Source organism: Myotis daubentonii, chromosome 1, assembly GCF_963259705.1.
Source record: "Myotis daubentonii chromosome 1, mMyoDau2.1, whole genome shotgun sequence".
Lineage (NCBI taxonomy): Eukaryota > Metazoa > Chordata > Mammalia > Chiroptera > Vespertilionidae > Myotis > Myotis daubentonii.
In genome coordinates, this window is record NC_081840.1 from 110930206 (window position 1) to 110958098 (window position 27893).

Sequence of the window (27893 nt, forward strand, 5' to 3'; positions counted from 1 at the left end):
TGTATTCCCTTTTCATAATCTTTCTTTGAAAATCAGTTTTAAAATTTCTTTCAAAATCTTCTGAATTCTTTCAAAGGGTAAGAAAGTGTGTTGGGGAAATGTCTATCCTTCCATGCTTTATGTGAGGGAATTTACTAAACTGGTACTTCCCAGGAACTCTCACAGCAGCTCTAAACATAAAAGCCATGTGAACAAAAGGGCAATTCCAAAAAGCACTTCTTTTGGGAGATGTTAACAGCTGAGAGAGAGAGAGAGAGAGAGAGAGAGAGAGAGAGAGAGAGAGAGAGAGAGAGAGAGAGAGAGAGAGAGAGAGAGAGCGCCAGTCCCTGCACCAACTGGCCACCGACTCCAACTTTTCTGTGGATCAGCCTGGTGGCATATTGGACCTGACCCCCTGATCCACACCCACCTCCAGAAGAAGTTGTCACCCCCCCTACATCTCCTCTCAAGAGTTAACCCAGAATGTAGGCCAATGTTCAGACAGTTCAACAAGCTGACGGAGGACAAGGCAAATGTGCAAGCAATCATTGGCCTGCAGTGCTTCTTTAAGACTCAAATGAGGCCTTTAGTGACACCAAGTTCTCTGCTGAGTTGGTGGAGCCCCCACCACTGAGCCTGCCTGGTGCTGGCCTGAGCTTCCAGGAACTGTCCAGTGGCCCTGGTGATGGCCCCTGAAGCTGGGCCCCAGAGTCAGCTCAGCCTGGGTGTGTCCTATCACCCCCCCTGCTCTTCCCCTCTGCTGGTCTGCCTCCCACTCCTTGGTAGCCCCATTTCTCAGCCCCTCACAATACAGTTTTTACTTCTGTGGATTTAATAAAAACTTCGAGAGGGAGGGAGGGAGGGAGGGAGGGAGAGAGAGAGAGAGAGAGAGAGAGAGAGAGAGAGAGAGAGAATATAATCCTATTTGGCAGATTGTGGAGATCTGCCATACTATTTGCATGTTAAAGACTCTGGACAATTCTACAGGAGAAAAACCTGCTGAGTTTGTTAACCTAGCATTTCTCATTCTTAATTAATCATGCAATCTCTTTATCCCCAAACTGTAATCCAGTTTGGGCAATCCTGCACTAAAAGATACCTGAGATAGTGTCTAGCAGAGAGCTCCTTTAAAGAACCTCTGCCTGAAAACCTCCAGTCACTGCTCAACTACTTTTGTAAGCAGTCTATTTCATATTTGATTTTAAAATCCAAATGTAATAAGCTTGTTATAAAAGTAACTTATACAATACAGAAGTATATAAAGGAAAAGGACTAAAGTTCCACTTTTCATCATTTCCAAAATACCACTGTTAAGTTTGGTGTACATTCTTCCAAATATTTTCCTTTTCAATGATGCACTTATATATACACATAGATATAAGAATGGAGTGATACCAAACATGTTGCTTTGAAAACTGTTGAATTATGTATTAATGTCTTTAAGAGTTTCCTTGTCAATGTGTATAAACAAACCTCATTATTCCTAATTGCTGCATACTACTCCATTATGCAACTATATCACAATTTATTTAATCATTCCCTTATTATTACTTACATTTAGACTGTTTTCATCATTTATTTATTTTGGCTACTACAGGCATTGGTTCTGGAAACTTCCCTATACAAGTGCCTTTGTGCATGCACATGTGTAAATATTTCTGTAAGATGTAGTCTTAAAAGTGAAAATGCTGAGCCAAAGGATTGTGTATCTGAAAGCTTGAGAGATGATGCAAAATAATCTAAAAGGCTACTTTGGCCTCAATTTTAGGACACAGGCCCAATACATTCTGTGTTCACCATTTTATAAATACTAGCAAACAATAGCAGGACAAGAAATAGGAATTTAGACAAAGCTAAGTGATATCTGTAATTTCAACCCAAAATATATGAAAAATGTGGACAGAAGAAAAGCAAATTAATTAATGGAACAGAGACAATCTAAGTGCCTCAAAAGGGACAGAAAGATGAGACTCAAACCAAGTGACCATGAGAAACTGACAGCACTTCAGGAGACAGGGATGATATGGTCAAGGTGGTGTTTTCCAGATCCCTCCATTGTAAAATTACGGTAGTGGAAATAGGAGCTATTAACCTCCACCTCACCACTGGACATGGGAGGTTTACACTCAGGAGAAATTAAGTCAGGCAGGTTCTGGGCTCAGAGGTGGCCAACAGGGAGGGATTAAAACCACATACTAAAATATAAAACTCCTGCCCTGGCCAGGTGGTTCCATTGGTTGAAAAGTCATCCAATACTCCTGTGGGTTCAATCCCTGGTCAGGGTGCATATGGGAGGCAACCAATTAATGTTTCTTTCTCACATCAATGTTTTTCTCTCTCTCTCTCTCTCTCTCTCTCTCTCTCTCTCTCTCTCTCTCTCTCTAAACACTACCTATATAATGATTGAAAGTGTATGTATACATATTTTGGGACACCCTATATATGAAAGTCCTGATCTCCCTCTTCAACGAGTTCCAGAAGACTGGCAACCAGGCTTTCTATTTCTATCACTAGGCAGAAAATTGAAGCATCCCTGTCTGGATAAACTAAACAGAAGCAGAGAAGACTTACAAATATTGCTATCTAGTTAGGTCCTAGCAATAATAAAAAAGATTAACTACCTAAATTGTTCTATAATAAAAACTGAGTAGTTAAAAAGCTTCACCTGCAAAATTTAAGAAAGACAAGATATCTGCACAGCTTCAAGGTGTATCTCCTAAAATACTACTTACAAAGAGAAAAATCCTAACTTTACAATAAAGAAATCTGAAAGATACCACCATAATCATGTGATCAAGTTGACATTACCAAATAATAATACATTAATATCACCCCTGATATAGGTGTGTTGAAAATGGCGTATGGGCTTGGCCAGCATGGCTCAGTGGTTGAGTGTGTCAACCTATGAACCAGAGGTCACGGTTCTATTCTGGGTCAGTACATGCCCGGGTTGCAGCTCGATCCCTGGTAGAAGGTGTGCAGGAAGCAGCTAATCAATGATTCTCTCACATAATTGACATTTCTATTTCTCTCTCTCCCTTACTCTCTAAAATCAATAAAAATATTTTTTTACAATAAATGAATGAATGAATGAATGAATGAATGAGTGAATGCAATGTGGGAACCAAAACCAGATCCTAGGCAAACAAAAGGACGTTAGTGGAAAAACTGGTGAAATCAGAATAAAGTTAGGAGTTTATAGTTAGTTAGGAGTTTATAGTTAATTGACATCAATTACTTAGTTTTGCTTACTGTATCACAGTTATATAAGATGTTAACATTACAATGAAGTTGGGTGAAGAGTATTCTACAGGAATTCTATGCACTATTTTTGTAACACTCCATTAATTCTAAAATTATTTCAAATTAAAGTTTTTTCAAAGGCCCATCCTATAAACAAAGCTTTCAATACTTTTTAACACTAGAAAGACTGAAACTTAGTATATACCTATATTGCCCAAAAGCAGTCAAAATGACTGCATTGTGAAAGAATAATATAGGAGCACTCTTCACTTATGTTCCTTAGCTTTTCCAATAACTCACTTCTATTCGACATTTCTTTCATGAATTTAGGGCGCAAAAGAAATAAAATAAACAACTTATTAGAACAAGTATCACTGCATAAAGATTCGAATAACAAGTACTAGTTTAGCTTATTGAGCAACTGCAACTTATCAAGTATCGACAATTTATCATGTACTTGTATGTTATCATGTGACGGTAATCGAAAAAAATGAAAACTGTTATTTCAATACAGAGCCGAACTGGTCATATAAGAAATTTACTCAATTCAATAATAAGAGTCATTTGATTATTTAAAATTTCCCAAGCAGTCAAAATGACTGCTTTTGGGCAATATAGGTATAACACATATATATGTACCGGAAATGAAGGAGGGGGGAAGTAACTATAAACACATTTATATGTTGTACAAAAAGTCACAAAATTCTAAGAAATCGTGTCATTATATACATCATTGTTTTTCTAATTGAAATTAAAAAGCAGTCAAAATGACTTCCTTGGGCAATCTAGTGTTAAATAGCACATTCTTAATTGCCAGACTACTTTCAAGTATTTGAGCGCAGTTCTCTTCTTTTGATAAAATTTTCCACTTCTTTCTTCTGTTTCCTTTATAAAATAGTTTCAAAACCTTTCTATAAACTCTTAAAACGAAGTGGCTAAAACATACATAATGATGCTTAAAAAACAAACAAACAAAAAAAAACCTCACCCAAGGATATGTTTCCATTGACCTTAGAGAGAGAGAGAAACATCTATGTGAGAGAGAAACATTGATCGGTGGCTTCCCACATGTGCCCAGATCGGGGATTGAACCAGCAACCTGGATATGTGCCCTGACTGGGAATTGAAACTGTGACCCTTTGATGCACAGGATGACGCTCCAACTGAGCCACACTGGCCAGGCTCATAAAAATGCTATTAATATTAGTCATTATAATCAAGATTCAAATAGTTAATGGCATCTCTATCACATTAAAGAGACATACTGAGCTAGAAATAATCCATAGGTTATCAATTTCTCACATATAACATTGTTGAAAATTAATTATATCCAGTTTGTAAAGAGTTATCTAATAAGAATGTTCTACTTTTGAAGAGCTGTGATAACAGTGATTATATTAGCATTAATTAATGTGAATCGAGGCAAACCAAGATGGCAGCGTAGGTAAACTTTGGTACTCACCACCTCCCACAACCACATCAAAATTACAACTAAAATACAGAACAACCATCATTCAGAATCACTGAAATCTCGCTGAATGGAAGTCCTACAACTAGAGAAGTAAAGAAGAAACCACACTGAGACAGGTAGGAGGGGAGGAGGCACGGAATGGGCAGCGACTGCCGAAGTGTACAGTATGGAAAAGGAAAAAAAGGATGCTACTGAGAGACGCCTGAGAAGCACTACCCTAAAACAAAAGGACATCAAAAGCTTGAAAATAAAAGAGCACAAAATATTTATCAGGCAATGCTATTAAAAAGAAAGCAGATATAGTAATGCCAATATTAGACAAAATATAATTGAGGACAACAAGATTTAATCAGGGCAAAACAATGTTTCTTGCTAAGATAAATACCACGTTTTATTCTAAGGGACACTTTTTCACATTTTTATGTCTCTGAAATCAGGATGCATTTTATAATCTAAGGCATCTTAGATTTGATGAAACCTAGTAATCCACCAGGAAAATAAATGATTCCTAATGCATTAACAACATAGCTTCTGAAAATAGAAAGCAATAATAGAAACACAAGAATTGAACAAATCTATACTCATACCTTTCTTAAAAATATTTTTTTCTTAGAAATTGGCAGATTAAGTAAACAAAAATTAGGTAAGGCTCAAAAGGATTTTATGAACACAATTAACAAGTTTGATCTAATAGATATTTATAAGCAATTAATATCCAGCAAACATAATAGCCATAGAACTGACGCCAAAATACGGGCCATGAATTATATTACAAAAAGAATTTCAAATTCCAATGAATTTAGAAACGTGATTATCTGCTTACAGTAAGGAAACAGTAGGATTGACGAGCATGAAGGTTTAAAATAATTAACATGGAGGGAAGGGAGAGGGAGTAGATTAGAAAAACCTAATAGGATTTTCCAGCAGTCTGAGGACCAACTGAAGTTGGAGCTTACAAATTTAGTATGGGTTGTGAGAGAATAATATACTCCAAAATGAAATAACTTAAATCTATTCAAATACCTGAAATGTCCATCAGCACAGTTGCTGAACAGCTAGGAGACTGGTTAGGGGCACAATGCAATGTGAACATAAACTCACAAAAGTAGTTTGCCAAGGCTATGTGTTCTGAGTATTCAAACAACTTCAGAACAAGGGAGTAAGAGTTCCAGTCAATGGTCCCACAGACTTTATAGAGTTCCTCTTCCTAGAACTAAGTCCCAAAGATAGAGAAGAACTAATCTGATAACAGAGGAATGCGCTCTATTGGAGAGTTTTAGTGGGTATGTATTCTGATAAGCAGTGAACTGCTGGTTTAAACTAATGACTTACATAAACAATTGAAGGAAGTTATAAAATAAAATGAACACAAAATACTCCTCCCATTCTGGCAGGCAGGAGAGATGTTTCGCTTTTAAGGAAGTCATCTGACATTTTCCTGATATCAAAAGCACGAATTTAAAAAGGTGTGCCAGATGCTAATGACGCACCTACCACAACAGTAAGCCCAGAAAAAAAGATAGCCTTCTCTCCTTTGATCCTAAATCAAAATGATGTCTCCTCAGTAAGATTCCAACCACCCAAGGGAAAGGAAAGACAAAATGTGTAAAGGTATATCTGCTCATTACCCATTTAGACCAATAAAAAGGGAAAACTTTGTTCCAATGTGCTTAATGACTTACACTAACTCTAATAATAACCAATTTTCAATGACATAAAGTCAAGAGATGAACAGCATTAACATTTTTTTAAGATTCAGATTCAGAAGTCCAAATTCTAGCAATTTTTATTTCCTCGAATCATGTAAAAAGTAACAGGATTCAAATAGTACCTAACCCAGAACTTTAACAAAATTATTTTACAAGAAACTACAATTACTCAAATTTGTGAAGGAGTGTAAAATGAAGAGGAACTCTAAAAATCAGAAGAACATCGTCACAACTGGAATCCAGCTAAAAAGGCTCTCATATCTTTTTATCATTTTTGGTCTACAATGTTCAGGTAACACTGTACAAGAGCAAACTCAAGAGAGAAATTCTGGTAGTAAACAAAGGTTGCTTTTTAAAATATCCATACTACTAAAATATTAGAACAAACATAGTAGCTATGAGGCAGTAGCAGCATTTAAATGCTTATACTTTAGAAAAACAGTTCTTAAATTGTGTCTCACATTTTACTACACTTCTTATTTTGGTGATCTCTTAAGTGGGCATTAATTGGAAGATATTCTCAATGCCAACGGCATAACCTAAAATGAAAATCACACTGATCCAGAATTGAAACTATATAAAATCAAGTTTATAAACAGCCAGATTGTCAGTGATGTCTTTCAGACCCAAATGGTATTCTGCCAACTATGACATTATTGCATAATTTAGCATCTTTTAAAGATAACCACCAATTAAAAGATGTTGAGACATACTATCTTCCTTCTGGTGTTTTAGCACTGCATAATGGATTCTTTCTTTACAATAAAATAATGGCATCAAATTCAAATTCAAGCTTGCTCTCTGATAATCTCTAAATCAATCTTTGTGTCCAGGAAAGTCATTTGCAGAATTTCTATTTAACTGCTAAACATAAAAAATGACAATTGAGGCACTAAGTTATTACCTGGATCTCACATGTCCTGGTCTTATGATTCATGACTTTTGGCAAAGATGAAATATTAAAGAAACTAATCATACTTTGATTATATTTCTACCTCTCCAGAGCTATTTAAAATCAGAGCAGTCATTATAGCACAACTCAACAGTAATGGAGACAAAGTTTCTTAACCTAAGTAGACTAAGATCATAACCTTAGACTTACACAGAGAATCCTTCTATTTCTATTTGGTGTAAAATTTCAAACTTTTCCTTTTCCTTAAGTGCCCCAAAACTCACAAATCTTATTCTACCTTCCTTTGTAGGAACATCTACCTGACATTTAATAAATGCTTAACATGTATGAGCCACTGAGGGATAAAAAATTCTCTTTTCACTGTCACCACTTAGTTAAGTGTCTTAAACATCACATCTGATTTGTACAAAGTTCTCCTAATGAGTATCACAGATTCCAGATTTTCTTCTCTGAACCCACTAAACACAGCTCCTTTTAAAGTGCTACTTACTTCTTCCTATACTTAAAAATTCATAATTATACTGAGACAACAGACATAAACTAGGACTGTCTCAGGCACACTAGATGCATGGTCATCCTTATAAAGCAAGCATGTCAAACTTGCGGCCAGCAGGCCACATAAAAAGGCATATGGTCTGCTGGCCACAGAGTTTGACATGCTTGTTATAAAGAGATACATCTGGCCAACCTTGTTAATAAGTATAACCACAATAGACTTAAAAAGACTGAACTTTAAGTTAAAAGAGTATAAATTATCTTTGTCTTCAAAACATTTAACTTGCTAAAGTGGTAAAGTGAATTTTAACACTGAAAACCTAGGTTATTAGTCCTGACTTTGATGCTAACTAGTGATATAGGGCAAGTGACTGAACTGAGTGAGTCTCCAGTTCAGCTAGACTAGATGCTCAGATCTCTAAAGTCCATTCTAACTCGACTCTCTTTGATTTTACATTCTCTTTCCCAATGGCCTACATAGTAGGGTCTCTGATAGGTGAATCTTGATTTACCTGTTGGTTTAACAAAAGCAATTTCCTTTTACTATCTGAATAAACTACACCTGTGTTAGCATTTATATCACACTAGAGGCATGGTGTACAAATTCATGCATGGGTGGGGTCCCTTGGCATGGCCAATGATTGGGACCAATCGGGGCGATCGGGGCCGTCTGGCCCAGTCCTGATAGAGGCCGATTGAGATGGCTGCCTGGGGGAGGGACCATGGGAGGTTGGCCGTGGGAGTGCACTGACCACCAGGGGGCAGCTCCTGCATTGAGTGTCTGTCCCCTGGTGGTCAGTGAGCATCATAGTGACGAGTCGACTGGTCACTTAGGCTTTTATATATATATAGATGATTCATCTTCCAGGAAAAAAAATGCTATAATAGCTGGCATTTGGAGATAGTTGCCAAATACTCTTTAACAACCTATTTTTTCTTCCATAGCATTTTGTTTCAAAAAAAAAAAAAATTCAAAAAGTTTTAAACCACACCGAACAAAGTAAAAATCACTATGTTTAGACCTGGTTGTTATATTTCTAACAGATAATTTTTATTTGGCTTTTCAAAAATTTTATAATACATTGTTTGTCTTTTCCCCATCTTCAGACTTTTCAATCCACTTCTCAGACATAAACACAATTAACAAATTATTGTGCAGTTTTATAAAGTTCTCTTTCATATATAAGCATATCTACATTTATAGCCTTCTTTCTCACCTTTTCCACAATAAAATCAGACTACACATACTTTCTACAACTTGCTTAATAAGTTAGATATTTTTCCATATCTACCATATTCACCTTACACAGATCTACCTTATTTTTTTACAGCTAAGTAGTCTTCCATGTATTTAATCAACCTGCTTATTAGTTGTACTGATTGCACTGTTTCCAGATTTAAGCCAGTCTAACATACATAAACCGCTCACTACAGACATATCTACAAAATACTGTTTAGTAAATTCACAGAAAAATATAATTTCACTTCTGCAAAAAAACGTGTATATATAAATAAGTGTATATGTATTTGTAAGCATAAAATACACACAGAGGCTTCTTCTAATGTTCTGGCCTCAACTTATACATCCCATCAGAAAGGCCCTCTCTATGTATACTATTTAAAGTAACTTTCAATATACCCTCAATAATTCTTTACCAGAACATTCTTTTTATTTCCTTTAAGTAGACACAGAGCTATAATTATGTTGCTTATTTATTTACTTGCTTAATGTCTATCTCGGCTAACAGAACATAAGCACTATGAGGGGCAGAGAATCACTGTCTGCTTGTTGGCTATTTCATCCAACCACTTAACACAATGAATATAGAATTTTATATAGCATACAGAATTTTGCTCAACAAATATATACTAAGTGAATAATTACATAGGCAATGTCTATTAACAAAGGTTATCTCTAGAAATTAAGATTAGGGAAAGGGTTAAAAGGTACATTTACTTTTATTTGTCAACTAGAGGCCTGGTGCACAAAATTTGTGCACTTGAGGGTACCCCTCAGCCCGGCCTGTGCCCTCTTGCAGTCTGGGAGCCCACAGGGAGTGGGCCTAAGCTGTCAGTAAGACATCCTTAGTGCTGCTGCAGAGGCGGGAGAGGCTCCCGCCACCACTGCTGTGCTCACCAACCGTGAGACCAGCTTTTGGCTGAGCGGCGCTCCCCCTGTGGGAGCGCCCTGACCACCAGGAAGCATCTCCTGCATTAAACGTCTGCCCCCTGGTGGTCAGTGCACATCATAGCAACCAGTTGTTCTGCCGTTTGGTTGATTTGCATATTAGCTTTTTATATAATAAAAGTGTAATATCAAATCAACTGAACTAAACAGCAGAATGACCATCCAGATAACCTTTTAGATGACCTGCTGGACGACCACACTATGTCATGCACTGGCACCAGGCCAGCTAAGGTGAGTGCGATGCAACTGGTCGGGAGTTAGGAGACTCTGCCATGGCCCACAATCACCCCATAGAGGGAGGCCCAGGCTACCCTCTGCTTGGTGATCTATCTCAGAGCCCAGGCTGGGTGGGCAGGGCCTCTCTCTGCATGGCAATCAATCGCGGAGCATCAGCCAGGTGAGCAGAGCCATGATCAATCGCCTCAATGAGGGAGGCCCAGGCTACCCAACCAGCTATGCTGTGGTGGGTGGGCAGGGCCTCCCTCTGCTGGACAATTGATCTGGGGGCCCTGTGATTGATTGCCCCACAGAGGGAGGCCCAGGCCACTGGCCAGTGATGTTGTGGTGGGTGGGCAGGGCCGGCCTGCAATCGCGCCATAGAGGGAGGCCCAGGCCAGCCAACCGATCGCACCCCATGTCTGTCACCCTCAGAGGGAGGCAACTGGTGGCAGGGCTGGGAGGCAGCACTGCACAGATGGAAAGCAGTGGCAGCGGCGGGGTGGGGCCAGCTGCTGGCAACCGGGGGAAGGAAAGCCCCAATAGGCCCTGATCCCCGGCCAGGCCTAGGGACCCTAACCAAGGGGTCCCAGTTTGCAAGAGGGCGCAGGCCGGGCTGAGGGACATTGCCCACCCTCCACCCACCCCCACCCCCTGTGCATGAATTTTGTGCACAGGACCTCTAGTATTATAATAAATGTTATTAAAATTGAGGCATATAAACATTCAAGATAAATTTATTTAAAATAAGGTTTTTAAAAAATACAAAAGAAAGCATGCACACAAAGTTACTGAATCACTAATTCAAACATTGTAGTTTTGATTAGAATTTGCAGTATTTTACTGTATTATAAAACATTATACATTCTTATTTGTGACAATGAAAATGTGTTACATTTATTTAAAACCATTTTAGTGCAAGTTTAGTTTTAACCAGACCACTATTTCAGATGCTTTGCAATCTGGTCATATAAGATTTTTTCTTGTTTTGCAAATTTAAATGATGTAACTAAATATTAAATGGGTTTTTGTTGGCTACTGAAAAAAAATCCTTAAACCTTGTTTCATGAAGTTAAACTTTTATCTTCATTTTAATTTAGTTTAATGCTGACTACTGAATTCCCACTAAGTAGCTTTGCCTTTGTACATTTTTTCAAATTACTATTACCTTAAAGTTACAGAGTACTTAAAATTTACAAAATGTTTAATATATATTATCCTATTTGCCCCTCAGAGGTATGCTGTGCAGAGACTATTGTTTATACCTAACAGATAAAGAAATGGATGCTCGAAGAGACTGGTTTGGGACATGAAGCCAATACTTCAGATTTTTCATTTTATTTTTTTGCTTTTGTTGTTAATCCTCACCCAAGGATATTTTTTCCATTGATTTTTTTAGAGAGAGTGGAAGGAAGGGGAAGAGAAGGGGGGTGAGAGAAAGAGAGAGAGAGAGAGACATTGATGTGAGGGAGACACATCAATTGGCTGCCTCCCATACCCGCACCAACCTGGGACCGGGGATCAAGCCTGCAACCTGGTACATGCCCTTGACTGGAATCAAGCTCATGACCTTTCAGTCCATGGGCTGATGCTCTAACCACTGAGAAATCTGGCTAGGGTCAATACTTCAGATTTTTAACACAAGGTTTGTTTCAGTATATACATTGTAGCAGGTAACAAAATTATTAAAGGCAACATTGCAATCTTTCAGCAAATAAAATATCTACTTATTTCAATACCTAGACAGAAAAGGTGTTCTGAAATGTTTCTTATATTTAATGCATATATTTCTAAAACAACTTCATTTAATAGAGTACTTGCATGATAAGAAACCTAAGAGATCATTTAATTCCTTCGTTTTATATAAAATAAAAATCACAGAATTTCCAATCACTCAGCAAGACAATGGCAGTCAAGAACTAACTACAACACTGGCATTGACATTAGATGTACTTTTAATATTAGAAAGTTCCCGGACATGGAATTCATCATTAAGAAGTCAAATTTCATGACAGTTGTCTAACGCTAAACTTTTCTTAAAGTTGTTATTACTGCTATAAAAAAGCAAAATAAATTATTGGAATTTATCCTTTCATTAAAATCAACACCTACTATCACATATCTGGTGCTTCAGATTTAAAATATTCCACTAATGACTAATACTTTCCTGCTATCTAGCCAACTTTTAATCATGCCAGACCACTAGTCACTTATTCCAGGACTTCTATTATCCAGTATTTATCTCAGATACTATATGGAATTTTTTACTAATGCTTCTGTCAAAAAAAAAAAAAAAAAAGTGAAGCTCATATGTATCCTTATCTACCACAGCCATAATATCCTAGAAGTCATTTAATGAGTTGGTAAAGTATGAATTTCCTTTAATAAAAACAAGTTCATATTACTCCATTTTCACCAACATGTCTTCCCTTACTGGAAATAAAAAAATGCCAATTATCACACTTGATATGAACAGATGTACAAAGAAAAATCATACTGCTGTGTTTTTACATTTCAATATTACTTGATAATTTTAGAAACTATTTTAAAACTCAAACTGATAGGAAGAAAGATTAATAAAAAATTAATAAACAAAGATACATTTTACCTTAATTCTTACTACTCTAAATATACCTGTAATAATTATATGCCGATACTTTTTTTAAAAATCATTCAATAGATGATTCTAAGATATAAAGTATTTTAACTAAAATGACAGGTAATATCAATTTAAACTGGAAGTGAATAAAAAAATGTTATATTCAGTTAAATATTTTAAAAGCCACGAGATCTTCTAAAATTAAGATTCTTAAAATTAAGATTCTTCCTAATTTTAAAATTAAAATTCCTCTTCTAAAATTAAGAATCTGCCTAAAAATGCATGAAAGTAAAGTTAAATATTAAAAATTATATTTTAAATGTTTTGATTAAGAAAGTATGTTTAGGAAGGTCCCCCTTGAGGAGCGACAGGTCCCTGCCCCACACCAGACCCCCTGCCCAGGTTTCCAGTGCCAGGAATAAAAGTCCCCATAACTTCAGGCTGTAAAAACCAGTGGGGATTGTGGCTGAGTGACAATGAGGCTGTGAAAGTCTCAGGCAGTTCCTCTTAAAAGGCCCATGCACAGACTTACTTGGACTTACTCCCTCTAGAGCTCCAGTGCTGGGCCAGCAGCTTGAAAGGCATCAAGGAGGAATAGCTTTCTCCCAGACAGCAGTGGTGGCAAATGACACTGTTCCTTTTCTGAACCCATCCGCTGCAGAGCCCGAAGGCAAGTGGCATATCTGAGTCTCCATCAACCTGGCTCACACTGCTTGCCCCACCCTGGTGATTCCCTGAGACTCTGTTACACCCAACTTGCAGGCCTACCCAAGCTGTTCCCAGTGGCTTTTCCATAAGAATGACCTGTCTTAGCTCATGCTTCAGACTTTCCTAAATCTCTCAAACAAGCAGAATCTGGCCTTGGTGTGCTCTGTACCTCTTGCTAAGTGGTCCATGCCTGGCACTAACAGCTTTGGATCACAGCTTGGCCTCTCTCTGGCACCTTCCAGCCCAGCACATGTAGCAGCTGCTTTGTAGCTCATGCCAAGTGGTCTCAGGCAAAACACAGGCAGCGGCTGACTTTGGCTGCACCTTCTGGAAGGCCCCAGAGCCAGAGTACCTGGTGGACAACTTCAGGCCACGTTGAAGCACCACTCAACCACCTCCACAAGCGACACACTCAAGGGGCAGATTCAGCAGGCACCAGAGGCCCTCTGAAGTAAGTTCTGCTCTGTTGGGTTGGCCCTTACACAGCTGATCCTCCATGGTGGTCGCAGACAGTCTTTGCAACCAATGGACCTGGAGGTAAATCCCTCCCATTGATGTGCCAATAGCAATCAAGGCTCAACTACAACAGGAGGGTGTACAGAGGCCCACATGGAGGGCACATCTGGAATGCCCAGCTTGGGTGAATGGGGAAGCTGTGCCACTGGACTCTATAGGACACCTACTACATTAGGGCACTCTACCAAGCCCCGGAGATGCAGAAGCTCTACCTAATACATAAAAACAAACACAGGGAGACTGCTAAAATGAAGAGGCAAAGAAACATGTCCAATGAAAGAACAGAATAAAACTCCAGAAAAAGAACTAAACAAAATGGAGACAAAAAATCTACTAGATGCAGAGTTTAAAACACTGGTTATAAGGATACTAAATAAACTTCAGGGAAGAGTAGATGAACTTAAAGAGAACTTCAACAGCATAAAAAGACATGGAAACCATAAAAATGAACCAATCAGAAATGAAAGATACACTAACTGAAATGAAGAATAATTTACAGGGAATCAACAGTAGAGTAGATGAAGCCAAGAATCAAAATGGCAATTTGGACAGCAAAAAATACCCAATCAGAACAGCAAAAAAGAAGAAAAAAATTTAAAAATGAGGACAGTGTAAGGAACCTCTGGCACAACTTTAAGTGTACCAACATTTGCATCAGGGGAGTACAGGAAGGAGAAAAGAGCAAGAAACTGTAAACCTATTTTAAAAAATGACAGAAAACATCCTTAACCTGTTGAAGGAAATGGACATACAAGTCTAGAAAACACAGAGATTCCCAAACAAGATGAACTCAAAGAGGCCCACACCAAGAAAATTATAATTAAAATGCAAAAGTTAAAGACATAGCCCTGACTGGGTAACTCAGTTGTTAACACATTGTTTGCGGGTAGTTTTTATCGCGCGCTAACAGGTGGCGCGGGACATTTTTGCTAATTTTTTGCGCAAATGGCAACGTTCAGTAAAATTACGGTAACTTCAGTTTACGTATTTATACGTTACCTGCATTCTACCGCTAGTCTATAATAAAACGTATTAATACGTGTCCTGCGCTCTACTACTACAGTCAACGTAAAACGTATAAATACGTTTCCCACATACAATGTGTTAAGAGTGTCATCCTGATATGCCAACTTGTAGGTTTGATCCCAGGTCAGGGCACATACAAGAAACAACCAACTCATGCATAAATAAAGTAGAACAAGTTGATGTTTCTCTCTCTCCCTTCTTCTCTCTCTCTCTAAAGAAAAAAAAAGTCAATAAAAAAAGAAAAGGTTAAAGACAGAGAGAGTATCTTAAAAGTAGCAAAAGAAAAGCAGTTAGTTACTTATAAGGGAGCTCTCATAATACTATCAGCTAGTTTCTCAACAGAAACTTTGCTGGCCAGAAGGGAATGGCAAGAAATATTCAAAGTGATGAAAAGCGAGGACCTATAACCACGAGTACTCAACCCAGCAATTGAAGGACAGATAAAGAGCTTCCAAGATAAGAAAAAGCTAAAAAAGTTTATCATCACCAAACCACCATTACATGAAATGTTAAAGGGTATTGTTTAAAAAGAAGAAGAAAAAAAGACAAAAAATATAAAAAATAAAGTGGCAATGAATACATATCTAGAAGGGGTGGAGGAGGGTATAGGGGGATAAATGGTGATGGAAGGAGGCTTGACTTTGGGTGATGAACACACAATACAGTATACAGATGATATGTTGTGGAATTGAGCACTGGAACCTGTATAATTTTAACCAGTCTCATTCCAATAAATTCATTAAAAAGGGAAAGAAAAACACAATGGAATCTAAAAAACAAAATAAACAAATGAACAGAACAGAAACAGACTCAGAGAATCAGAGAATATTTTAATGGTTACCAGATGGGAGGGCACTGGAGAAATGGGTGAAAAGGTGAAAGGAATAAGAAGTACATTGGTAGTTTCAGAACAGTCACTGGGATGTAAAGTACAGCAAAAGGAATATAATGAATAATATTCTAATAACTATGTATAGTGTCATACGGCTATGAGATTTAGCATGATCACTTATTAAGTTATATAATGTCTAATCACTGGGGTGTACATCTGAAACTAATATATTGTATGTCAATTGTAATTGAAATATAAAAAATTATTTAAAAGAACCAACTGAAAATATTTAATAAAGTTATTATTTTTGTCTTATCTATAAAAAGTACGTATATATAGTTTGGGAGGAAATTATGCTTTAGAAGAGGAATTAGAATGATGCAGGAAGAAAATAAGTAAGAGGAAATGTTAAATGACTTTGAGAAGTTAAAACTGCTAATGAATGGAGATTAATTTGATTTGCTGAACACAAAGGCCCAGGGGAAGGATTAGAATTAAAGAACTAAGGTAGTAGGAGACAGAACAAGTTCTAGGCATCTACTCAGGATGGTAGCCATTAAAGACACAAATAGGTGTGTTTTGTGTGTGTGTGTGTGTGTGTGTGTGTGTGTGTGTGTGTGTAAGGTATGTTTAACACAGAACTCATAGAAACAGTAGATAGTGGTTGACAGGAACTGAGAGGTAGGGGAAATAAAGAGATGATGGTCAAAGGATAAAAACTTCCAGGTCTAAGATGAATGAGTTCTGGGGATCTAATATACAGCAAGGTGACTATAGTTAACACTTGTACACTTGAAAGTCACCATAAGAGTAGAACTTTAGCATTCTTACCAAAACAATAGTTATGTGCAGTAAAGGATGTGTTAACTAACTTTACTGTGGTAAACATTTCACAATATATATGTGTGTATCAAATCATCATGTTACCTTAAATTTATGCAATGTTAAATGTCAATTATATCTCAATAGAATTGGGGGGGGGGGGAGAATGTTTTAATCATAGTCATTCTCACATTCCACTTCCCAATTTGATTGATTTTAGAAAAGCTGTTTTATAGTGTTGCACAAATATTTTATATATTTTAGCTATAATTATGAAATTTCACTTAATGTTAAAAAGTGATAATTAACATAAAAACCATACTGTCCAGTCATATCACAGGCCCACAGTGGATGCACCAAAGTACCTTCTTGCAGCCAAGAGAGGGCTAATGGCCAGTACACACAGCCACATACTTCTGGTATAAGAAAATTCCCCTTATAAAAATTGTGTGGAAGATGCTCAAATACTTTCCACATTAATTTTAAACAAGGTACATGAAGATAAGTACCATGACAACAGATCTTTCCACTTTCAGTAATATACTGCATGGTGCTTCTTGTGCTTAAGTGTCTCTCAAATGTCAGCCGTAGAGATGCACTAGCAGACTCTTTGTCATTCTACCGCTAAGAGTTTCTTCTTGAAGTCATTCACCAATGCACATCTCCTTACACACCAAGTATGACTTTCTTCCCTTATCCTTACACTAGAGGCCTGGTGCACGAAATTCATGCCCTGGGGGTGGGTGGGGGGGTTCCCTTGCCTGGCCTGTGCCCTCTCACTGGCAGGCAAACATCCCCCTCGCAGTCTGGGATCCCTCTCACAGTCCAGGACTCCTCGCTCCTTATCGCCCGCCTGCTCGCTGCCTTTTAGCACTGCTGCCAAGGCAAGAGAGGCTCCCGCCACTGCCACCGAGCTTGCCAGCCATGAGCCCAGCTTCTGGCTGAGAGGCACTCCCTGTGTGGGAACACACGGGGGCAGCACCTGTCTTGAGCATTTGTCCCCAGTGGTCAGTGCTCATCATAGTGACCAGTGTCTGCTGTTTGGTCGATTTGCATATTAGGGTTTTATTATATAGGATTATTCACCCTCCTGTTCCTCTTCTTCCTTTTCCACCTACCCTACTTTAAGTGAAACAGACACCTAATGACCAGAAATAATTTAGAATCATAAACTATCAGGACTGAAAGATATGCATCATATAGTCAAGTGTTCGGCAACTTTTACTGTAAAGAGACAAAATAAATATTTTGGTCATTGCTGCAAATACTCACCTTGCCATTATAGTGTGAAAAGAACTATAGACTGACACAGATAATCTGTAAACAAATTTGCACTGCTATGTTCCGATAAAACTTTGGACTGTGGACCACCATTTGACAACCTCAATCTTGTCTATCCTTCTTTTTTTGTTGTTAATCCTCACCCATTGGTTTTTTTAGAAAGAGTGGAAGGGAGGGAAGGAAGGGGAGCGAGAGAGAAAGAGAAAAATATCAATGTGAGAGAGACACATCGATCAGTTGACTCCCACACCCTCCAACTGATGCTGGGCTTTGAACCTGCAACCCAGGCCTGTGCCCTTGACTGGGAATCGAACCCGTGACCTTTCAGTGAGCAGGCTGACACTCTAACCATAGTGCCACACCAGCCAGGCTGTCTACCTTCTTTGAATATCCCTACATCAGTGTTTCCCAAATTGCACCCTTTAAAATATTACTGAGTCTGAGGCCCTGGCCAGGCAGCGCAGGTGGTTAGAGGATCACCCTGATATGCCAAGGTTGCAGGTTCGATCCCCAGTAACAGCACATACAAGAATCAACCAATGAATGCATAAATAAGTGGAACAACAAACTGATGTTTCTCTCTCTCCTTCTCTCAAATCAATAAATGAAGTGTTTCACAAAAGATATTACTGAGTCAACTAAGAAACCTCCATAGTCAAACAGATTTGGGAAACACTATATATACACATTCTATTTTACTCTTGGAGATTCACAAGGCTAATGAATGCTAAGGAAAAGAGGCTCAAAGTGGGCCAGTTTTCATCCTTCCTTCTTCAGGCTGCTCAAACTTTGTCCTTATAGTACCCAGTCAAGAGAGATCAGAATTTGAGGTCTACCAGAATTTGTTGTTTACTCTCTGCAACACAAACTACTTAACATCTATCTATATCTTTTGGCAGAAGGTCCTCACAATTGTGTTTAGTCTCTCTTCTAAATTACAGCACTGATTGAAATGTGGCTTTAGGTATTAAGTTAAAAAATATATTAAAAAATATATATATATTAAAATTTTATTGGAGCTGTTGTTTGCAAATGTCTTTTCCCATTTGGTTGGTTACCTTTTTGTTTTGTTGGTGGTTTCTTTTTATTCATGGTGGCCAAGACATGGAGACAACCCAAGTGTCCTTCAACTGATGACTGAATAAAGAAGATGTGGTACAGATATACAACGGAATACTACTCAGCCAAATGAAATACTGCCATTTGCAAAAACATGGATGGACCTTGAGAATATCATGCTACGTGAAATATATCAGTCAGAAAAAGCTGAGAACCATATGATTTCACTCATATGTGAGATATAAAACTGAAACTCATAGACACAGACAACAGTATGGTGGTTACCAGAAGGAAGGGGTGATGGGAGGGTGGTAAAGGGTAAAAGAGGGCCAAACATATGATGACAGAAGATGATTTTACTTTGGGGAGTGGGCACACTGTGCAATATACAGATCATGTATCATAGAAATGTACACTTGAAACCTATATAATCTTATTAACCAATGTCACCTCCATAAATTTAATTTAAAAAAAGGGAAAACCTTTGAGGATTATAAAAATAATATATGATTATTTTAGAAAATTAAGAAAATATTTCTTTAGTTACCCAAAGATAACCACTGTTAACATTTTGGTGTGGGAATGCCTAGATGTATATGTACAATTTTTTAAAACTAATTTCAGATTATTTAGTATAAACTTTGTATTTTACTTTTCTTCTTTTTTTTTTTTAAATATATTTTATTGATTTTTTACAGAGAGGAAGGGAGAGAGATAGAGAGTTAGAAACATCGATGAGAGAGAAACATCGATCAGCTGCCTCCTGCACACCCCCTACTGGGGATGTGCCCGCAACCGAGGTACATGCCCTTGACCGGAATCGAACCTGGGACCCTTCAGTCTGCAGGCCGACGCTCTATCCACTGAGCCAAACCGGTTTCGGCTACTTTTCTTCTTGACATTATGTCCTGACACTTTCCCAGCATCGTTAAAGTGTTCAAAGACATGATTTTTAATAGTCAAATAACTTTTCCATCATAAAATTGTATTATAATTATTATAACTACTTCCTCTATTTTGGGACATGTAAATCGTTTCCTATTCTTTCTCTCCTTATCCCTATCTTTTTTTTATATATATCTTGGTTGGGTCAATTTGCATATAGTCTCTCTGATTGGCTGGTGGGTGGGCTTGGGCATAGCGAAGGTATGGTCAATTAGCATCTTTGCCTTTTATTAGTGTAGATTAAAGTCCTGTCCTAACTGGTTTGGCTCTGTGGATAGAGCATGGGTCTGAGAATTGAAGGGATCCAGGTTCAATTCGTCAAGGGCACATGCCCAGGTTGCAGTCTTGATCCCCAGTGTGGCGTGTGCAGGAGGCAGCCAATCAATGACTCTCTCTCAACATTGATGTTTCTTTCTCTATCTTCCTCTCCCTTCCTCTCTGAAATCAATAAAAATATTCTTAAAAAATTAAAATCCTTGTATGATAGTTCCAATATCTGGATCTCCTGAATTAGTTCTATTGATTGCTTTATCTCACAATGGGCCAGTTTTCCCTTGCTGTTTCTGTCTAATAATTTATTTATTTATTTATTTATTTATTTATTTATTTATTTATTTTAGAGAGGAAGGGAAAGGGAGAGGCAGAGGTAGTGGGAGAGGGAGAGAAGAATCTATGATCACTGTGAGAGAGAAACATCGATTAGTTGCCTCCTGGGATTGAACCCCAAACCTGGGTATGTGCCCGAACCTGGAATTGAACTGGCAACCTTTCGGTGCATGAGATGACACCCAACCAACTGAGCCACACTAGCCAGGGCTTCAATAATTTTTTATTGACTGCTAAATATGGAGTTCAGAACAGCAGCAACTGAGATTATTTACACTTGGAAAAGAGCATGCCTACTCTTCTGTCAAGTGTGGAGGGGTTTAGTCAATTTAGATAGGAATTGAGCCTGACATAGATTTTATAGTTGTCATAGTTACTTTCAGCACACCACAGGGGTCCAATTCTTCTACTGATAGACACCACTGTCAGGTGCTTAAGGTAAGAGATGAGTTGGAGAGTTTTTCTTAATTTTCCTCTCAGCTCTCACCCATTCCTGTATCCTTATATCACAGAGGATCTCTCTCCCTGTTCTTGACCTATACCACCAGCAGTAGAAAGCTTGTCTGTCACCTGGTGGTGGCACACGGAAGAAGCAGGTGGGATTTTCAGTTGTCCTGGTCTAGTGTCAGTATTGGGTAGGCCATGCAGCCCTCCTTCCTATGGCAGCCAAAATCTGCTTTGTATTTATGTTGGTTTTCAGTGCTACCCTCCCTACTCTTCCTCCACTGTAAAACACCTCTCCCTAGGTACTGGTGTAGGATACAGGGGCCCAAAATAGTTTTCTGCATCTTGTTCAGAGTAGAGTGTCTTCTTTTCTATAGCAGCAATGCATCTTTGGCCGTGTCCTGGGGATCAGAGGGTTCCTCCCCACTGAAGAAGGATTTTTGCTTCTAATCTCCCTCCAGAAATGTATCTAAAAAGGTTTTCTGCCCATCCCCCATTTTTTGAGACTTAAAGGAGTCTGAGTAAATGGGAGGGACTTTGTGCTTCTATCCAGCAGCCACAGATCACCTCCTTAATCTCTACATGACTGAGTCCCTGAGTCTCCACCTTGTACCCAATCTCAATAGTAAGTATCCTGTTGAGCCCCAAGGAAATGTATTTCAAAGCAAGTGTGAATTCCTCTTTTATCAGAAGCCCCAAGACTTTCCAAACTAGTCCATACTTAGTCTTTAACAATCAGTTAAAATTTCAGCTGGTTTCTTCTTATCTACTTTTACTGTCGTCATCTCTTTTTCTCCTGCCCTGCCAAAGATGAAAAAATCATGGCCCATTCTTTGGGGGAGAGGGTTGCCAACTCTTTGGAATTTAGATTAATGTACTTGGTTGCTTTGCAAGCTCAGCTCTCTGGTGAACTCAGAGAAATTATGACTTTGTAAATCACCCACCTTTGTTATTGTAGGTGAGGGTGAGAGGTTCTGTGCATACTTTTTACATCCTGAGTACAAGCAGAAGTCCCCTTCCACTTTGACTCACTTCCCTTTTCTATCTTTGTAAAGGCATCATCCAGATAAAAGTTTAGAAGTATCTCTGACTTCTCTTCAATGATATTTAATATCCAATCACAGTTGATAAAGTCTGAATTAGATAAATCACTAACATCTTTATTAGTATACTTTTTCTATATTTCTCTAGTATAAATATTTATCATCTTTCAATGGTCTCTTACATAAAACAATATTCCTTCAACCAGCCTCCTGAACTCAGTTTTCTACTTCAACCTGACTTTATCATCAGACTGCCTTACTACAGTATTTCTTTGATGTTATTTTTTATTTATTTATTTTTTTCCAGAGAGGAAGAGAGGGGGGGAGAGGAGGAGAGGGGGAGAGAGAGAGAAAGCAATGACGAGAGAGAATCATTGATCAGCTGCCTCCTGCACACTCCACACTGGGGATCAAGCCCACAACCGAAGCATGTTCCCTGACCAGGAATTGAACCATGACCTCCTGGTTTATAGGTCAACACTCAATCATTGAGCCACGCCGGCCAGGTGCTTTGATGTTTAAAATGAAGGCCATGAGCAATCTGATCCTATTCTGCTTTTATAGGCCACCTTCCTACAGGAACAGGTACTCTATTCCATACGGATCCAGGTCCTCCTTTTAGCATCTGGAAATGTTATCATTCAAGGGACGCTTTCCATGAAAAAACTTCCCAGATCATACAAACAAAATTCAATTGTACACTGCTTTATTTATACTAGAAAAATAACACTTTTTATCATACATATCTCTTACACCTCTCTCCAGAAAGGCAGAGATCAGATCTTGTATCTTCTCTTTTAGCTTTCCTACATATATATTTATTTTGTAAATTAAAATAGCAAAATTAATAAAATGACACTTTCCTTCCCATAACCTATGTATCCTTAATGCATCCGTGACAAGGGCACTAAAAATTTCACCAGCCCACAAAACACTGTTTTTTGAAACGTCTCAAGGAAAAAACACATGCTACAACTATAGTTATTATGACATCTGAGCATTTTCAGAGGATTAGTTTGGGGACTCTTAGCATAGAAACCATTTATACTTAGAGTTAAATCTATGATGGTAATCCCAAACAAAAATATGCTGAGGTCCCTTTAGTTAGCTCCACGTAAATAACCCCCAGAGTCACAAAGTTTGCTAAGGAAAATTACTGACACTTAAAAAGAAATAAGGACATCTACCTTACTAATTTTGTTAGTGCCTTAATTGGTAATCATATTCAGGCATTTTGCCAAGATGTGAAGGCAACATGCTTTTAGTAAATCATTTTCAATGGGAGACAAGTGAAGAAAAAGAGTAATATATTTAATGCCTTTTTATAATAGTACTATCAAATACATTTTCAAGAAATAGCATAAATAAATCCTATGTTATTTTAGTGAAAACCAGAGCAGGTACCATTTTTGCCAATTAGCTTTCCTGGCGAGGCTATGTGGCTGGGACCACAGTGGAATCTGAACTCACTTGACTCAGACACCAGAGCAGATGTCTAATATGACATCTTTTTCATGCATTCTTAAGAAATGCAAAAAATGAAAAATGCTTTTCTTGCTAAAATAAATAAATAATACACCCAATGGGTATCTTCATCAATTTAACACAGAACTGCTACCCAATAACTCAACTTTTAGTAATTCAATATGAGAAAGTCATATAAAGAAATTCAGGCCCTAACCAGTTTGGCTCAGTGGATAGAACATCAGCCTGTGGACTGAACGGTCCCAGGTTCGATTCCAGTCAAGGGCATGTGCCTTGGTTGCGGGCACATCCCCAGTAGGGAGTATGCAGGAGGCAGCTGATCGATGTTTCTAACTCTCTATCCCTCTCCCCTCCTCTCTGTAAAAAATCAATAAAATATATTTTAAAAAAAAAGAAATTCAGCATAGCACTATTCATGATAGTTAAAAATAGGAAAAACAGTTTAAATGCTAACCAACAGGGAATCTTTTACATAAAATGTATATACACTATTCAGCAATGACAAATGTTGGTGCAGATCTCTATTTACATGGAAAGATGCCACAGCATGCTGCTGCAAAAAAACAGGTTATAATTCACTAGAGGCCTGGTGCACGAATTCGTGCAAGGGTAGGGTCTGTCTGGCCCGCCCGGATTGGGGCCTATTGGGGGCGGAGCCGGTGGGGGGGGGTAGGAGATGTGGGCGGTTGGCCGGCCAGCCCGCCCCCTGGTTGAACTTCTGGTTGAGGGGACAATTTGCATATTAGCCTTTTATTATATAGGATAATCACCTGTGTTCACCTGCAGTACTCCTAAGTGACAGGATTTGGAGCATGTGCCACTTAGCAGTTTATTGCCTCTCAGCTTCAAATTCATACCATATTGCCTGCTCTGCAAAAATAAACCTGCCCCTTTAAATGTTTTTCCTTTGCAAGCTGACACAAGAGTTACACTTTATCAGTACAGGTGCTGGAGGCTACTTCCACCAACACCCCAACCTTCAGGTGGTTTTGTAGCAGAATGACTTCAGTGAGACACCGCCTCTGCAAAGTAGACACCGCAGCACACTAGTCAACGGGTTTTGAGCAAGTTTCCACTGCAAGCAAGACAGCACAGCTACTTCTCTGTCACCCAGGGAACCATGGCCACACCCTCTCCAACATGGTCTAAATCTCAGCCCCAAGGGATAATCTTCCTGAACTCTTTCTCAGACCTAGGGGTTGTAGCTGCTCCTTCAATCTGCCATTCTTATATTTGTTAAAGTTCTCTTCACTTCTTTCTAGCTAACCCCTTGTTACTCCAATTTCCTGCTAGAGTTAATAATTTTTTTTATACTAAAGAATATTTAATACTTTTTAGGTTTTGAAATTACTGTGTTGTTTCCGCAGAATTGACCCTGACTGAAATAGGGTGAGGTCCTCTACCCCTTTTTATTTTTCAACTAGAGGCTCAGCACACGAAATTCATGCGTGGGTACGGTCCCTAGGCCTGGCCTGCAATCAGGGCCATCTTCCCCAGCTGCCCACAGCCGTGCCCCCCCCCCCCCGGTTCCCTGTTCACCATTGGGTGATTGGTGCCTGACTGCCTGGGGAAGGGACTGAAAGGTTGGCTGTTCCTGCCCGCTCGTCAGGCCCTCCCCTACAGTGGGTGGCCATCAGGCAATTGGAGCCTGCTGGCCCAGGAAAGGAACCAAGAGGTGGTCAGTGTGCCTCATAGTGACTGGTCCAGCGGTTGTTCTGGTCATTCTGCCATTAGGGTGAATTTGCATATTACCCTTTTATTATATAGGACTAGAGGCCCGGTGCACAAAAATTTGTGCACTCGGGGGGGAGGGGGGTCCCTCAGCCCGGCCTGTGCCCTCTAGCAGTCTGGGACCCCTCCGGAGATAACGACCTACTGGCTTAGGCCTGCTCCCGGGTGGCAGAGGGCAGGCCCAATCCCTAGGTGCAGCCCTTGGTCGGGCTCAGAGCAGGGCCAATTGGGGAGTTGGGGCGCCGCTCCCTGTCACGCACAGAGCAGGGCCCATCAGGCGGTTGGGGAGCTCCCCGCTGTCACACACAGAGCAGGGCCCATCAGGGGGTTGGGGCGCTCCCCCCTGTAACGCACAGAGCAGGGCCCATCAGGGGGTTGAGGAGCTCCCCCCTGTCACTCAGAGAGTAGGGCTGATAGGGGAGTTGGGGCACCATCCTCTGTCACACACAGAGCAGGGCGAATCAGCGGGTTGGGGCGCTGCCCTCTATCACCCACAGAGCAGGGCCAATCAGGGGGTTGGGGCGCCGCCACTGTCACACTCAGGGCAGGGCTGATGGGGAGGTTATGGCTCTACCCCGTCACACACAGAGCAGGGCCCGTGGGGGCGGGGGGGTTGGGGTGCCACAGCCTGTCACACACAGAGCCGCAGGGCGATCAGGGGGTTTGGGCGCTGCCCCCTGTCACGCTGATCCCGGTGCTGGGAGGCCTCACGGCTCTGCTGATCCCGGTGCTGGGAGCATATTACCCTTTTACTATATAGGGTAGAGGCCTGGTGCATGGGTGGGGCTTGCTGGTTTGTCCTGAAGGGTGTCCTGGATCAGGGTGGGGGTCCCCACTGGGGTGCCTGGCCAGCCTGGGAGAGGGGATGATGGCTGTTTGCAGCTGGTCACACACCCTTCAGGGTGGGGGTCCCCACTGGGGTACCTGGCCAGTCTGGGTGAGGGGCTGAGGGCTGTTTTCAGGCTGGGGGTGACTGAAGCTCCCAACTGCTCCTTTTTTCCTTTTTTTTTTTATTCTGGGCCAGCTTTAGCTTGAGGCTTGGCTCCAGCTCTTAGGCCTCCGTAGGTTTCTGGCCTTTGCTTACAATGTTGCGATCCTCCTGGCTGAAGTCCCACGGTATTTGTTACAATGTTTGAAACTGCCCGCTCAGAGGCCTGCAGCCGCAGGCGGGGAACGTTGGTTTCCTCTGTCACTGAGGCAAGGAAGCCTCATGTTAGTTTCAAGCTGCCTGGCTGCCGGTCGCCATCTTGGCTGACAGTTAATTTGCATATCTCGATGATTAGCCAATGAAAAGGGTAGCGGTCGTACGCCAATTACCATGTTTCTCTTTTATTAGTGTAGATGTTGTCTGAATTTATAAAAAGTATTTTTTGTGATAATCATAAAAGGCAAATTTTATTTTGGAAAAATTCAATGCAAAATTAATATTGCTTTTAGTATTCTACTTTAATAGAGCAGGAATATATTTGTGAGATTAAAATGATTGAATTTTGAAGAACATTAATTTTGTAAGACCGTAATTGTTCAGTTTTCCTTTTTTAACACCAATGTTTTCTCATTATTAGCTAAAATTGGTTTTTTGTGTCATCTTAAATAACAGAAATTATTTAGACAGCTATTTTTTCTCTTGGTTATGCCATATGTTGCCCCTTACAACTAGGTCATTAATTATTAGATATCCTGAAGTGATAGGTACTAGTTCTCAAATATATAGTCTTCCTCTTCCCTCTTATTATTTCAGTCCCTCTTACCATGTTCCAGGATTATCAGTTGGGCTCCAGCTTGTGCATTTCCAACATCATTCTCAGCAATGCATTGATAGAACCCTTCGTCTGACTTCACCAGACCCAAAACTTGAAGATTATGTTCCTTCTGAAGAAGAAAAACATATGCACAATTTTATGATTCAATTGATAAACAGTCCAAAATCCCAAGTATATGCCTTCTCTGGGAAGAAAAAAACAAGTAAAATTGTCTGATTCAGGTACTGAATAATATCCACCTATGCACATGTTAACTCAATTTATCGACAAGGTATTGACTCACATTAAGTGCCCAGCCTGTTTTTTCTTCTGGACAGAACGTATAGTGTCAGTCACTGGTGACTGACTGGGCACTTAATGTGTTAAAACAGGAAACACCGTCATTAACAATTATGAATTTAATATTCATGGAAAAGTCGTACCCACACTGTTTGCAAACTTACACCTTTGCTTGGAAAAATATCTGGCATGCAATATCATGTGACCGTAGTGAAAGTCAAGTGAATTCAAGGCATTTTTTAAATATTATTTTTAATATCAATATCTCTGATAGATTAGACTATACTAAGTTAAATCAGATTGCATATACACGAAGCTTTCCTTAAACTATAAAGAAAACTATCCACACGTATATGGATGTCAACTATTGTTACTGTTATTGATATAGTATAATATGGTTTTAAGCTTTTAAAAAATACTAAGAGTAAAAAATGCAACTTTAACCATAAACATTGCTTTTTAGTTATATTTAAATATTATGAATTACTTTTTGTAACTTATGAGAGCACATATTTTGAAAACAGAAAATATACCCCTACA

The 27893-nt window shown here is 39.3% G+C and overlaps 1 protein-coding gene across 11 annotated transcripts in view; it reads right to left on the reverse strand.

The window, feature by feature from the left end:
* The window catches only part of NEO1 (neogenin 1), a 266972-nt gene that overhangs the window by 93290 nt on the left and 145789 nt on the right, over window positions 1-27893 (reverse strand). For all 11 annotated transcript variants that reach the window (XM_059657710.1, XM_059657782.1, XM_059657763.1 and 8 more), the window contains one exon: window positions 27063-27183. In XM_059657710.1, coding sequence (XP_059513693.1) covers window positions 27063-27183 — 121 coding nt within the window. The remainder of the gene's footprint in view (window positions 1-27062; window positions 27184-27893) is intronic.